We start from the raw sequence: 15,054 nt of genomic DNA, 5'->3' as shown, positions 1-15,054 counted from the left end.
GCAGGTTGCTTGAACAATCTAGAATTACGATCTGATTTGGTTTGGGAAATGACAGTGACTGCAAATAACAGAGAAACCTGTATTGCTGATGAAAAACACACCAAAAGCTAAAATCCACAAGTGCAGTACTTCTCTTTTAGTGACCATTTTGAGGATGTACTGATTACGTTCTCATAAACCTTAATACAAGGGTTTAAAAAAATCTTTCATCCAATTTCCTACCCTTTTAAATGGGTCATTTCAGCTCTCAGAGCCCAGACACTCTTGAATGTTTACAGCATCTTAACAGCATTTTTCTCCATGATTCCTTGCTAGGGAATAAAGCAATGGCAAGAGTAACAGAAGGAACAATTTTTTTAAAGATGAAAGTTGCATCTTATTTGGACCTTACAGTTTATTGTTATGTTCACAGACAAACCAGGTGTTTTTCATATAAAACAGAAATAATGTATTTTAATAAAATAAAACAATTGTACTTAAATGTAACTGTCTGTGCAGAAGACTGCAAAGAAAGGAGAACTCCTTGGCATTGCCTCGGCATGAAAGCATCTAGGAGATCTTCTGAGTCCTCCATTCAGTGCTATTGGCAATTTATTAATGACCATTTCTCTCTCCTTCATTTGCTTTTAGACACTGGATCCTGGTAATATATTGGCTCCCTAGTAAATAAAACCTGATTCAAAGTCATCATCTGCCATCTGAAGTGCACAAGGGAGACGTCAAAAAATTTGGTGTCCTTTTTGCCACAGATCCCCTATTACATTTACATCCCATCCGAATTGTACAACAGGAAACAAATCAGGACAGACCAGAAGACAGAAATTTAGCAGGAATCGGATCAGTATTTTGAAATGCAGTTCCTGATGGGATCCACCATATGCAGAGCTAAATGGACACACACACACACACACATACACAGGGTATTTAATTCTATCTCAAGATAGTTGGGAAGGAATAAAAGGGAAGTTTAATTATATTTGCATTTGACATCCTCAGAAAAGGCGACACTGTGGTGGTGAAGGTAGGAAGTGACAGACAAGTGAGGATGTGAGAAGGAACCATAAGCTCCAACTGTGAATAGTGTTGATTTCACTGTAACTCAAGTACTAGAAGCCCATTTCATTTTGTTTCTAAGTTCATTATTTTTTCTCCCTTCAGTGCCACTTTTGAGCTATTCGACAACAGATACTGGTACATTTTCAGCCACGGACTATTATTACAGGAAGAATTGCCCATCTAGACAGACAGAGTGACTTCCCCATGTTCACTCTGCTGCATGCCTGGGAAGTTGCCCAAGGTCCTCAACTCTCAATCTTGTGCTTAAATCACAAGATATATCTCCTTCTTCTACAACACTCAAGCATGGTTACAGTTTGCAAATTCCTAATTGCTAGAAATAACATCATTACTTAAAATCCATGTGGAACAAAATATTTTCCATTATTCCTTTGATGAATCCAGGCATGTATTTCAAGGCTCCTGCTCTGAAGTCTAATAGCTTCTCCATGCCCTAGTTAGGTCAGACAGGGCCTTATTCATAGCTCATAAATGAGGGGAGGATTTACGATCACCCTGACTACATGGGACGAGCTGAAGGGAAGGCTCTTTCTGTGGGCAGGCACAGATCCTTCAGTCCAAACGGCGAAAGGATGTGGGCTGGCCGCCGTTCGTTGCTAGTTTTTCTTTTGGCTGCTGTTTCAGAGGTAGTAGTTTCTTCGGTGGCTCCTGCTTCCCTAGAAGCAACCCTGGCTGAATGGGGACACAGGGGTGTGAAGCATCCTTCCCTTTGGAGCACCCATCCTTGGGATGGGCTGAGCAAGATCGGATGGGAAAAGGCACTTCTGCTGGGAAAGGGAGCAACATCCAGCCTGTGGCTGGCTGTAGGATAGGGCCATGGGCTCAGGGATGGCCGAGCAAGAGGTTCAGGGGCTGGAAGTTTCCTGTGACTGATGGAGAGCATCACCAGGGCAATGGCACAGGGACCCAGTGGGGCCTCACATCAGCAACCTTAATTCTGACATATCGTTTTATTTAGTGCTTGATTTTCATCTTAGTATTTTTTGATTTCCTGAAACTGTACGGCTTAAAAATATGTGAAAATTGAAAAACGGAGCCAAAGGGATCTCTCTGCAGATATGAGAGGTCTCTCTCCCACAGCAGGCAGCTGCTGGTTGCCTGTGGGAGTGTGGCATGGCCAAGGAATCGGTCCCTCATACCCACCAGGAGATGGGAGATGGGAACAGACACTCCGACCAGAGTGGTTTCAGCCTCTTGGTATAAATCAGGAGCAGTGGAGTCACCTTCTGAACATCTGTAGGAGGCTACTGGTGTTTCGGTCCCAATTTTACACCTCTGCTTTCTCAGCTCCCTCCTCCGTTATCCCCAACATCTCTCTGTACTCCAGCTCCTGCTCACTCCTTCCTCTGACTGCAGGCTCTGCCCTGTTATTGCTCTGTGCTCCAGCGACTGCCCTTGCACTTGCCTCCGCTGGAGATTTAAAATCTGTGACTGAAAATTGGAAGGCAAAACCCAAACAGCTGGGACTCATAATAATTCGCATTTCTAAATGAAAAGTGAACTTGAAACCACATTTTTCATATTTAAATGCAGGGCAAAAAAGAGCCCTTTTGACTGTTTAAAAACATGTTTTGAGTTAATGAGTTTGTTGATATCAACAAACTGGCATTTCTGATGGAAAAAGCTTTGAACAGCTTTAAGACACACATACACAGATGGTTTATATACCATGTAACGGACTTAACCAAACGAAATCTCCCTAACAGCAAGATAGGGTTTTTACAAATGGCATTAAATGGATGCTCACTCATCCTTTTACCCCAGATAAGTGTAATGTCTAGTGAAGCGTTCACTTGAAAAGTCTACCCGAGGAGATCGTGCCTCTCACCCTGGCCCCCATGCCCAGATAACACAAGCAGAACCAACCCGGAGAAGCAGTGGGGCTATTTTCCTCCAGAGGATGTATTTCTGTGTGACTCCAATGCAAAGAAATAACATTGTACAGGTTAGAGAGAAAATAATGTCAGGTTATTTTCTCCTTGACCAGAATTAGCCACGTTTTCCCCCAGTCAATCTAAATCTGGTCCATATTAAAATGTTAAAAGCCCTCCCCTGGGGGGGAAAAAAAAATTTAAAAAATGACAAATGTGAGTAGACAAAACAAGAAAGGGAGTCCAGAAGCTAAAGTCTTCATTATAACAGTACACAAAAATCAGAGAAGAGGAGAGGGAAACATCAGGAGCCAGTGCCCTGGGAATGTGCTGTTGAGAAGGGGACGTGGGCAAGGGGTCTCTGCTGAACTGCCGCCTTCTTGAGCTGAAAGGAAACGTGTCTTGCTAGCAGATTCCCTGCTCCCTGATCTGCCTTTCAGCACAGGAAACACATCCCCTAACACTTTATTTTAATAGCTGTCTTTCAACAGCTCCAAAGTTGTATGATGTTGCTAAAATATTTGTAAGCACAGCAAAAAATGCTTCAGGGCTGTGTGTGAATTCTTTGTTAAGGGCTTATAGAGGAGCTGATTTAATCATAAACTATCTCTGTTTAATGCTAATAGTTTATGTTCGCATAGTTCCTTCATCTGAATGGCCACATAAGGGTTTGGTGAAATATTCATGGGAGATCTTTGTGTTTACATGCACCCAGCTAAGCACGCAATGCATTCGGAGGCACAAGTTGCAGCCATTGGTACTTCTTACTAGATATTTTATTTAGTCAAGTCAAGAAATTGCTCACACAATATACCGATTAAAAGATGGCTTTCTGTCCTTATGGTCTTACTGTACCAGCTAGGAGAAGGGTTGCTGTTGCCCCATTTCTCAGACAGATGGCCATGCTGATGGCCACTCGCTGGTCCCACAGCAGCAGTGAGAACTGACTGCCCACAGCTCCACCAGTGCTGCACTGCAAAGCTCTGCATCTCTTCATTTTTATCACTTTTATCATTTAAGTCTACTGCTTACAAATCTTTGTAGTCTGTTTTACAATTGATAGATTGTGGCTAATTACCTAAACACTGTTCTCAGAAAACATGTAGAAATTTTATGTCTCTGAGCCCTTTAATCTCAATTATTGGTTGAAATTGGCCAAAGTATTCACAGGTTTCAGAGGGAACTGACAGACACACCTACAATTCTGCAAGCAGAATTTAATAATACAAATCCTTTTTTCTTCAGAAAGCAGTCTAACAACTGTTTAACTGCACAGACAAAAAAACCCAGATGCTGCTATAATTAGATTTGTAGGAGACTACATCAGACCAGGTTAGTTATTTCACCCAACAGCTGAAATAAATGTCCAGCAAAGAGAGGATTTTTTTTTTCTCTTTATGTATTCTGGTCTGCAAGGTCTGGTTGATTTTTCCAGTCTTTGGAAGCAAAGGTGTGAGAAAGAGCTTGCAAAACTTAGTCTCACATAAGTATGGGAATGAAGGTTGTTGGGAGGTTGCTGAGTGACTGACTCAGCTTCTGGTTTCCTCGCAGGAGCCCCAATTGCTGCTTTCTTTGCAGGCAGTTGAGTGCACTGCTTAAAAAACTGTATTAAAAATTGGGAGACATCAATTACTGTCTTCTGCCAATGACTTATTGTATGACCTGGTAAAGTCATTTAGCTGTGCTCTGTAAAAGAGAGACAGTCCTACCTCTCAATGTGCAAAAAGCGCTGTGAGACTCCCATGAAGAGCTAAATATTTTCCTCTATTATTTTATTTCTTTTTATTTGATATTACACAAAAGCTAAGCTTTGCATCTCATATTAGAAAAATAACAAGTCAAAAGAAGATGGAGGCTCTTGGCTCTTTCTGCTCGGGGCTTGTTACAGCAGGTGGTCTCCAAAAGGTTTCACATTCCTGGTGGTCTCAGAATAGAGCTGTAAAGTCAAACTTCTGGTCTCATTATAGGACTTTTTTGCCTAACGTAGGACTTGGCCTGAATCCCACTACTCAACACAGTGTGACCCTGCTGGGCGAATTTCAGTAGCAATCATCCAATTTAATGGCTATGGTCTCTGTTGCTCGACCTTAATATTGCCCAATACAGGGATTTTCATGGGCTGGGAGCAAGCTTGTATAGAATTTGAAATCAATAAACAAAGGAGACTGCTGTTAATTAGCCTTAAAAAGAAGAGAGAAAGAGTAAATATTCAGACCTCCACACAGCCAGGAATTTTGTTCATTAAATCCTCATACTGCCAGTCTGAGCCTAACTGGGAACAGATCGCTGGCCCAGTAAAGGTATGCAGGGCAGCTCCAGTCTGCAAAAGCAACCCGGGGGTGGGTTGAAAGCACATGCTCGCAAAAGATTTGGGGGTATGAGTCTGGGATTGCTCAGAGAGGGAGCTTTAAAACCAAGCCAGCCCCACCACAAGCTTTCGCAGGACCGGTGTGCTGCACGGATGCTGGGAGGACACGGAGTGTCAGTGCTTGGCACTGCTCCACAGAGCTTCGGGAGAATGAAACGACACAGTGCCCTCAATTCCCATGGCTGGAGGTGACAGAGGCTGGGAGAGGCTCCAGGCAGTGCTGCGGTGAAGGTTATCACGCGGTGCTCTGGGGCTGGTGGCACGGGGGACACACACAGGGGGACAGTAATGTTTCATTTGCCCAGAAGTTATTACTGCTGTCAGCTGAAGTGGTGTGCCCCCAGCACCTGCTGCCAGGCATGTGCAGGTCTGGCATGATGTGGGCTTGTTCTTTGCAGCCCCTGGGTGCTGCTGGAACCAAAATGTGATGCCTGCTGCTGCGAGGAGGCATGGGAAAAGAACAGAGCCTTGCTAACCCTCTCCAGACTGAATACGACTCTGTCTCTTCTGAAATTAAAACCACTCGGAAGCAGTCTTTTGTGGCTGTCTCCCAAAGGATTTCTGCAGCTTCCCAGAGTGACATTGCCCCATCTCCTTGGGGCTGCAGGCGTCACACCTTATGTGGCATTTCTGCAGGGATGCCTCCCCCAGAGAGGTGCATGGTGTTTCATCGATGGCAGACCTTCACTAGACAATGCTGGTCTGGTGCAGTACAAACGCATCCAGAGCACCTCACATGTCCTCCTGCCTGCTGGCCTCCAGCACAGCTGCACCAAGTGTTTGTCAGGTGTAGCAGTTTCACGTACCTCGATGGGTAAACCTTTCACTGGGCAAAATCACAACCAGTGCTGGGAATATCAGGTAGAAGCTGTGACCATCTAAAACTGATTTGAATAGGACTTTATTCAACACTTTCTGTGATGCTGTAGATTTGCTGTAGGTACTGCAGTACTGACACAAACTTTAAGTGACCACGTGTCCCTTCCCAGACTCTTACAACTTCAGTGCAATACGCACATCTCCCTATACTTCAGAACAGCTTCACCATGGTACAAACAAAAAAGTTTTATTCCTGTTGGTATGCATCGTTCTGCTTTTGACTGTCAGTGTTAGCCAGAGAACGGAGCCCCCGAGACACTCACACTCAGCAGTGATAAGTTCATCTTCCTCTCTGGTACAATTTAGCCTTTTGGCTCATCAACACCCTACCCTTCCACAGGCTTCCAGCAAGAAAGCCACTGAGAGACTTTTCCACTGTGATCAGCTTCTCCTGCTGGCACTACACACAGCCAAGTGCTGCCAGACTGGGAAAGAGCGTCAGGTCCTCCTGGGGCTGGCATGTGTTGCTCAGTGGCTGGGTTAACTGATAGCAATTTGGAGTAGATTTGTTTCTTGGTGACTTCAACCAACTCACTTCTATACCTTGTGCCTCTGTTCTCCTATTTGAAAAACCAGGATAACAATCAGGATGTCCTTTGTACATCACTCTGGAGTCTACCAACAAAAAGACTTGGTAAGAGATAGATACTAGTATTATCATACTCCTCATCCTCTCTTGTCAGTCCATTCATCATCTTCCCTTTCTTCCCAGCGTTTCCCAGCACTGCAGGCTTCACCCACATCAAAAGACATTACTCAGAGCAGCTCAGCTGCTTGGGCATTGACATGAAGGGAGGCTACACCAGCACCGTGCCAGGGTGCTCGTCCTTCTCCCGCTCCCGCTCGCCGTGCAGCACTGCCCCTCTACCACCAGCGATGCTGGAAGGCTGGCAGGGTCAGCCCTGTCTGCTCCTTGCTCAGGTGCGTTAGACACAAAATCACGTCCCATGAAACAGGGATTTCTTGGGGTCAGGGGAGTCTCCTCTGTCAGGAGAGAGCTGTGAAGCACCCCAAAATATCACAAGAATTGACTTACCACTGAGTCAAGGAACCTAATGCAGCACTCGAGCTCGGGTCGAGTTTCACAGAACTGCCGAAAGAGAAGCCTTCCGATCGGCTGCTTTTCACATATGCTGCAGTAATCTCTCTCTAGAGGCAATAAAGAGAAGAAGAGAAGCATGAAAATGAGAAGAGCTTTGCCTTTTGGGTTGGTTGTTAGTTTAAAGCTTTGCAAATGAGCGCAGAACTACGACCCCAAATCAGAACTGCTGCCTTCTCCCCACCACCACATTTCAGGTATCCAAATACAAATATAATTAATGGCTTAAGACTCAACCAAGAGAGGCTCAATTTTATAGAGCTGATGTTAGTAAAATTCCCACAAAAGCCATTCAGCTATTATGAAAAAATAATTTCACATTTTTCTGTGGTGGAAATATATGCACTCTGCAAAGGTACCGCTCAGACTGGTGGTGTTTGTGGGAATGTGGGGAGCAAATTACAAGTCCTTGAATTGTGAGTCATACATTAAAGGGTAGGAAAAGCTGGAATTTGTGGAGACCTTCCTGGATGCTTCCTAGATATGCACTAAAGTGCCCCTAATCTCAGGAAATGCTCAACCCACTCTCTACTAAACAATTACTGAAAACTGTGTATTTTCAAAGGTTTCAAAATTTCTGCTATTTACTTGCTGAGCATTAACGAATGGATGGAGCATATGGCATCTAGCTGGTTTCAGTTTCACACAGCTCTCCTTTACAGAACTGTATTTCCCCTTAAACGCCATGTTTAAATGATATTCCCCTGTGCTGGTGCATCCAGAACCATCGCTCCCGGTAAAGCAAAAGATCCTTTACCCATCACAGGGACTATCTGCAGAAAAGCATGGGAGAAGGGCAGCCATTGTTAACTGGCACTGCACCAGTACAAATGCTGAGGGCTTCGGATATTTTTCTGGTGAGAGCAGCAAATCCCCCAGCCTGTTTGGAGCAGCAGTAGTTGCTCGAGACACGTTATTCCTCTAAAAGCACACACATGTCAAACAACATACTGTGTTTCCTTGAGCGTTCCTCTCACCACCCTCCTCGCTGCCATATGGCACTTGCTGTTATTATGGAAACAACCAGCTTCTAAACACATAACATAGCACTGCAAACAGACATACGAAACCCACACAAGTTGTCAGTGCCTTGGTTACTTCTCTCTCAGGCCTTGAGTTGCTCCTGCAATGTCTTTTATTCTCCCTTTGCTTTGGCCCCCTGCACCCTTCAGCTCCATCCATGCTGAGGAGACACACGGCTGCAGTGGAGCTCATCTTTGCCATGGAAGCACCCAGCCAAAGGGCTCGCTTATCACAGCTCGTGCTCTGGGGACCGTGTCCTGCAAACCCAGGACATCCCTCCTGAACGGAAAACGCTGTATGAGATGTTGGATTTGCTGACCTGCAGCTGGGTGGCAGGTGGGCAGGAGCACCCAAGTCTGCCTCTTGTAAGAGGAAGGAGGGTGCTTGCCCAGTGCTGCACCTGTGTGCAGGCTGTACTCCAGGAACTGGCCCGTGAAGCACCTACAGGGTGGTCATGGGAGACACAGGCAGGGGCTAGCTGGACTGTGCTTTTAATTCAGTATGGTCCTGCTCTGGTCTGGTCTTCTGAAGCAGTCTGGAACAACATACCAGCACCACTTTGTGGCTGGCATTGCCAGTCTATTCAGGATCAGGATATCACTCAGTCAGTCTATCCAGAAGATTGCAATGCTTTGATACTCTCTAACAAGTAAAACTGGACCGAAATCACTGTGTAAATCCTAATTTGACCTCCAGTTTATCTAACTATCAGCAGCAAGCCCATGGCACTGGTTTGTTTGCATGAGCTGGAACCTCCAGTGTGGAACATCATGGCACAAACCCGTATGTCGAGAAAGCCAGCGGGCTTGTTTGGATGCTGAGCAGCCTTGGGGGTGTCCTTGCAAGTGGTACAAGCTCATGCTGCTCAACTGAGTAGCTTTTTTAGTGAGAAGGTAATTGCTGAAGGGATGTGCAAACATGCACAGTGCTAAGGTAAGCAAAGGCATTAGGAAAGAGCCTGAGTGCATCAAAACAGCAACTCACAATGTCCCAGAGGCCAGCATGAAGCCGGAGGCTGAGCAGCTCAGGTGAGCTCTCCTGGGAAGGCTGGAAGTTGAACTACATCTGTCTGACGATGTTTTCTGGTACCCTGACTAACTAACTCTTCCGAGAGCATGAATAAAATATACACCCTTAATATCAGTCATGTTCATTTAAGTGCTGGATATACCAATACAGACAATAAATACATGATGCAAGCTTCCTCATGTGAAACAAGCAGTGCAAAAAATGCAACTGTCTGAATTTGTAACAATAAAACACAAAGGAACAAATACATTAATCTGCTAGTTTGCCCTGCATTTTCTCTTGTACAGTGCTATTCGATGCACAGTGACAAGGCTTGTTGTACAAAATGCAGTTAGTTTATAGTTGTTAAGATATGGTGACACTCACTGTAGCAGAGGATGCTCTTCTAACAAAAGGGCTAGTGATATCAGCTACACAAGCGTGAAAATTGCACATCCAATAACTGTGCTTTATAGCATAGCAGGAAAAGAAAACAAGCAGTTAAACAATTATTATGTATGTGGATAAATGAAACATAAAGAAGACACGAGCAGACTTCCTCCTAAGGTACATAACTCCACCAACATGTGAGAAGGGTGACCTGTTCGTAATGAGGAAAAAGGAAATACCAGAAATAATCTCTGAAAACACAAGAGTCAGAGCAGTTCCCTGGAGCCATCCACTCCTCGGTCATATTCATTTAAGCGCTGGATATACCAATACAGTCAATAAATACATGATGCAAGTGCTTTCATTCCTTGTAGGTGACACAAAATATTTTCTTAGGCCCTGATCTTGCCATTGGCCTCACTAAGTCAGCGAAAGGAGTCTGCTCTCAACTAAGTCTTGGGATGCATGGGCCCTGGAGTGGACTAAGAAAGAAAAACACCTCTTTCAGCTAAAGCAGAAAAAAAGGAGTGGATACTTTTATTATAGTAAGGAAAGCAGAAGTGTTTTAACAGCGTGCTGCACCCTGGAGACCTGGCTGAAGCACCCCGAGCCGTGCTCATGAGCTGCTGCAGGAGGGGAGGGGATGGAGAGCCAGGCGGGTACCGCAGCCAGGGGCTCCCTTGGGCTGGGGCTAATCGTCGTGTCGCTCTCGGTCCGCCTGCCAGTAAAAATATCCATCCAGTTTCAAAAGTTTAAAAAATAGAAAGAATGATTTCCTGAGGAAATGGAAATGTTAAACACTTGGAAGTGAAACCATATGCTTATGATGATGAAGTGTAACTAAAACAGCTCTGAGAGCGATATCTTTGGTAGTCAGACCCTCCTGCTTCAGCGCAACCCTGTTTAACACCTGCAAAGTCACCCAAAACAGGGGTGAAAAACTGGGTGGGTCAAAGCCCTAGGAAAGCAGTCGCTTCTCACTGACGCCAAACTCTTTATTTAGAAAATATCACTGGCAAATAATCTGCACGTGCAAGTGAATTCTTTATCTTCCTAACAGAGTAATGACACAGATTAATATAGAAAAGGTATTATATAAAATGCTGTCATAAACATTCATAAGATGAAGATAAATAACATTTATTCTAAATTCTGCTGACTCATTTTTCCCTTTATTTCATAGCTTATGTATTGAAATACTACTTTAAAGAGTATCCAGCACACAGAACATACCAAAATAGTTACACCTGCATACAGATAATGCCATCACCATTCAAAGTCTATGGCCAAATTTGTTCCCTGACAGATACTCTGCTAAGGTTCTGAGAATGCCATCTAAGCACACGCCGAGGAAAAATAGTCCTATTAATAAAATTTCCTAGGGATCAAAATGTGCCATTGATGAACTGAAAAACACAAAACAAGGTAAAAAAGAAAGCTGCTGTCGGTAAAATCCCTGACTTTCAAGTAAAAGGGAAAAAAAATTCCAATATTTTAACTAGATAAAAATCTCCCTGTGCCTTGTGAAGATTTTTTTTGCTTTAATTTCCCATTTAAATACCTAGTATTTTTTTGCTGGCTCAAAATACCACCTTAGCAATTCTGGAGAGAAACAGTAGTCTGCAGAGAGACCAGGTCTCCCCTCCTCTTTCACATTTGCCATATATCTGTAGGTTTTGATGGGTTAGTGGTGAGCTACAAAGTGAGTGATGACGCCTGGCTGAAAATCAGTCTTTTCTGATATTGTTTCATTCAGCGTAAACTCCAGGTGTCTAAGTGAGACTGCCATGGGAAGTTGTACTTCTGTTTCTGGGCGGAAGCCCTCGTTTTGAAGGGCTACTAATCCAACATGTGCAATCAGCTGGTGAGGCTTCCTTCTGTAGATGTCTGTGGGGAAGGATGAGCTCAGTTTAAATCTCACTTTTCAAGTCTACAAAAGCCAGGAACATCTTGTCAGTTTTTTGGACATTACTGGTGTGGCCAATGATTGCACTTATGTACTATCTATTAAGTAGCATTTTATTTTCCAACATACTGGAATCCCGAGAGAAGATATTTCAAAGAAATCCATGGAGAATCGCCAAGAAGACATGCACCACGCTGCTGCACGGGAAAATCTGGACTTGGCTGCTGGATCTCTGCTCTCCTTGGCATGAAATCAGCCTAGATTAAAACTGAGTAAGATCCAAATGCAATGTAATTCTGCTGCCTTAAAAAAAAAAAAACCCAAACCAAAACCCAAACAAACAAACTCCAAAAAACCCTCCTTAACACCTGGAAACCCCAAAGTGGATGTAGAAAGAATTAATTGTTTTTTTCCTGCTCATGCTCATTGACCCTCAATGACCCAAGACAAGAACTCATCTTCCCTTCTCAAATTTTTTCTTTAAGGTGAATCCAAATCTTTCAAACACACGTTCTTCCAAGTCTATTATTTGTCTGCTGCTCTCTTCCTCTAGCCTGCTTTAGACCAGAACAACAAAAAGCACACCAAACTCATGGAAGAAAGCATTTGAATATGAGGGAATCCTCAGTCCCCATGCTCAAGATGGAGAATAGGGAGCAGCAACGGAGCCAGAAGGGGCTAGCAGTCAGTTTGTAAGACTGTTGGCACACCAGAAGTAAAACTTCCTTTTTCTAAGAGGCTGAGGCCTGTTCAAAGTGATTCCCACCAGCCCTGGGATGGATGGAAACTTCATCTAGAGATGTCCCAAAATCACACACCTTCCTTCTCATTCAAACTCAGGGCAGGGTTCTGCTAAAAGAGACCCTAACCACCCCAGCCTGAATGTAAACCACTTCTAGGTTTTTTTACCCATCTCTGCTTTCTACATGTAAGCTGTCTTACAGGGGCACACAATGAAAAGGAAGACAAAAGCAAGAACTAAAAGCAAGATTAAAAAATACGCAGCATGACTGAACTAAACAGACTCTCACAGCCCATCAAACAGTGTGCATTTGTAGCAATTTCCTTCTTTTTGTCAAAGAAAGAAGACCAAAGCCTTTAAAGTTTACAGAATTGTTTTGTGTCCAGTCAGGGTACTAATGGAAAACAAATTGTGTCTTTAAACACTGAATAACCCCATTTAGAGCTGTATTAATATAAATACATTTTTCATTTAAAACCAGCAAGCCTAACACTAGTGCTTATAAACGTCTTATAATTTACTGCTGCTCTTCTCCAGTCGAAAGTGGAATTACCACTGTCTATGTATAAACTTAATAAACAGTACATACTAAACTGCCTAGTCTTTGAGGCTGATGAAAGTTGCTTCTTATCAAAGGATCCTTTGTGGATGCTTTAAAAGGATTTAAATTGATTTGATTGCATTATTAACAGTGTCTGTGTTGCTCTTGTATTTCAGAATAATCTGGAAAGCTGGAACATTAGCTCTTGCATTCTACAAAAGACAGTTTTCCATCTCTAATAAATATACTTCAATACAAAAGATAATCCTTGTGTTCAAAAGCAAGACCCTGAGACTGGCCGTGTTAACACTCCTGCAGACCCACTTATTACTTTCAGATTTTTTTATGGCCTTCAGTACTAGAGATGCCACAGCCACTCAGAACTTCATAAACTTTGCTGGGAACCCATGTCCTTGCAGTGAAAAACAGATCAGGTTTCTTTCTCTGAGAAAAGGAAAATAAGGGCCCATTTCTGATGAAGAAACATGGATATTGCTGTTTAAACTGCAGAACCTGGCCAAGTACATGTACAGTAAGGTAGTGAGGGATGTCCTTTTCATGGTGACTACTTGAGCATGTTGCAGGAATGGGAGGAAGCAAGAGAAGGAAGTTTCTTGTCCTTTTTGTCTGTTTTTTTCTGGGTTTTTGGATTTGTTTGGTTTGGTGTTTTGTTGTTTGCTTTTTTTTTATTATGGAAACCTGTTGTTGAGATGCTGAGGACTCTCCATTTGCCATCGCCAGCAATGCATTTAAAAAGTGAGGCAAGCCAGATGGTTAGAGAATACAAGACAGGAATAAAAATGCCTCATTTCAGTTCATTCAAAAATTCCCAGGAACTGTGGCAGTAAGTCATGTTATAAAAGCCTAATACAAGCATCTAGGCTCTTGTGGGAATTCAGTTACCAGTACAACTAATATTCTGCGTCCTGCAGACCTCATGGCATGGTGTATTTATAAAATGGGGCTAATAGCAGTGCCCTACCTCAAAGCAGCATGGCCAGAATAAGTATATTAAAGTGCGTGAGCCCAGAGCGCTACTGGATGGCCCTGTGGCTCCTTGCTATTTACTTGCAATGCAAACTCCCGGAGCAGAAATTTAGTCCAAGAGAGCACAGCAGAGTCTTTTTATACATTAACCGCTATACTGCTCCATAACTTCACCTGGCACTTTGCAGAGATTAAAAATGATGATGTAGCCCCTGTCTTGGAGAGCGTTTATCTTGGCAGGGCCAGAGCTCTGCAGGTGCAGGACAGAAACTCTGAAGCCAAGGGCTGTGATGAAGTTCTCTGGCTGGTGGCAAAAGCACACTCCCTCTAAGAATAAATATTTCATCTGTTTTCTTTATTTTTAATAAAATATGGAAATTGTTACAATTTAAGACAGGATAATGGTTTGAGAGTTTCCTTATTTTAAACAGCAGCTCGTCCCGGTCTACAGTTAAAACTAGCACTTCATTGCTGTAGAAAGCTCTAGACCTTACATATGAAGTCCCAGGGAAGAATACATTTTTTGGCCTTGGTTGATTTTTTCCCCTTGAATTTAGGATTTTTCTGCAAAAAACTTGGAGACCCTCATCTATGCTGTTACAGCAAGCATTGCTTTGGCACTGGCTATCCAAGTTTAATTAATTAAAAATACAAATGCAATGAAGCTTACTTGAGACAATGGAATTACCCCAAACTGGTTTTAAGTCCTGCCAACTTAATTTTCTCTGCTTGTCAGCTGTCTTTTTAAAAACAAATAAAATTTATTCTCCTGATCATCGAACATCTAATGTAATTATTCAGATGCAGACAGTGTTTGCTTTGTATAACTTTCCTTATTTCCACTCTTTTCATGGTATTAGGCTACAGGGATAAACTCCACACATCACAGCAGCATTGCACTGAAGATGGAAACAGTTCAAACCTTAGAGTTGGACCAATACGGAAAAAATGTTTGGAGAATATTGTAACAAATTCGCAGTTAGATACACTTCGGTGATAAATATGGATCTTCTCATTTGTTTTTTGAAAGCAGCTGTATTGAAGCTTTGCTCATGGAATTTTATTTGAAAGTCAAATCCCACAAACAGTTGCATAAATATGTTTGCATGAGTACTTGAACCAGAACACGTATGTGGCTTTGTTGATTTTGGACAACGATTTTG

General features: G+C 43.1%; 1 protein-coding gene across 2 annotated transcripts in view; it reads right to left on the bottom strand.

Moving 5' to 3' along the window:
- Nucleotides 1-15,054, bottom strand: part of GRK5 (G protein-coupled receptor kinase 5) — a 160,434-nt gene that overhangs the window by 48,264 nt on the left and 97,116 nt on the right. For both annotated transcript variants that reach the window (XM_074831393.1, XM_074831394.1), the window contains exon 3: nt 7,232-7,344. In XM_074831393.1, coding sequence (XP_074687494.1) covers nt 7,232-7,344 — 113 coding nt within the window. The remainder of the gene's footprint in view (nt 1-7,231; nt 7,345-15,054) is intronic.

Source organism: Strix aluco, chromosome 7 (assembly GCF_031877795.1).
Source record: "Strix aluco isolate bStrAlu1 chromosome 7, bStrAlu1.hap1, whole genome shotgun sequence".
Taxonomy (NCBI): domain Eukaryota; kingdom Metazoa; phylum Chordata; class Aves; order Strigiformes; family Strigidae; genus Strix; species Strix aluco.
Note: the sequence above shows the minus strand (reverse complement) of the source record. Positions and strands in the feature narration are given on the sequence as shown.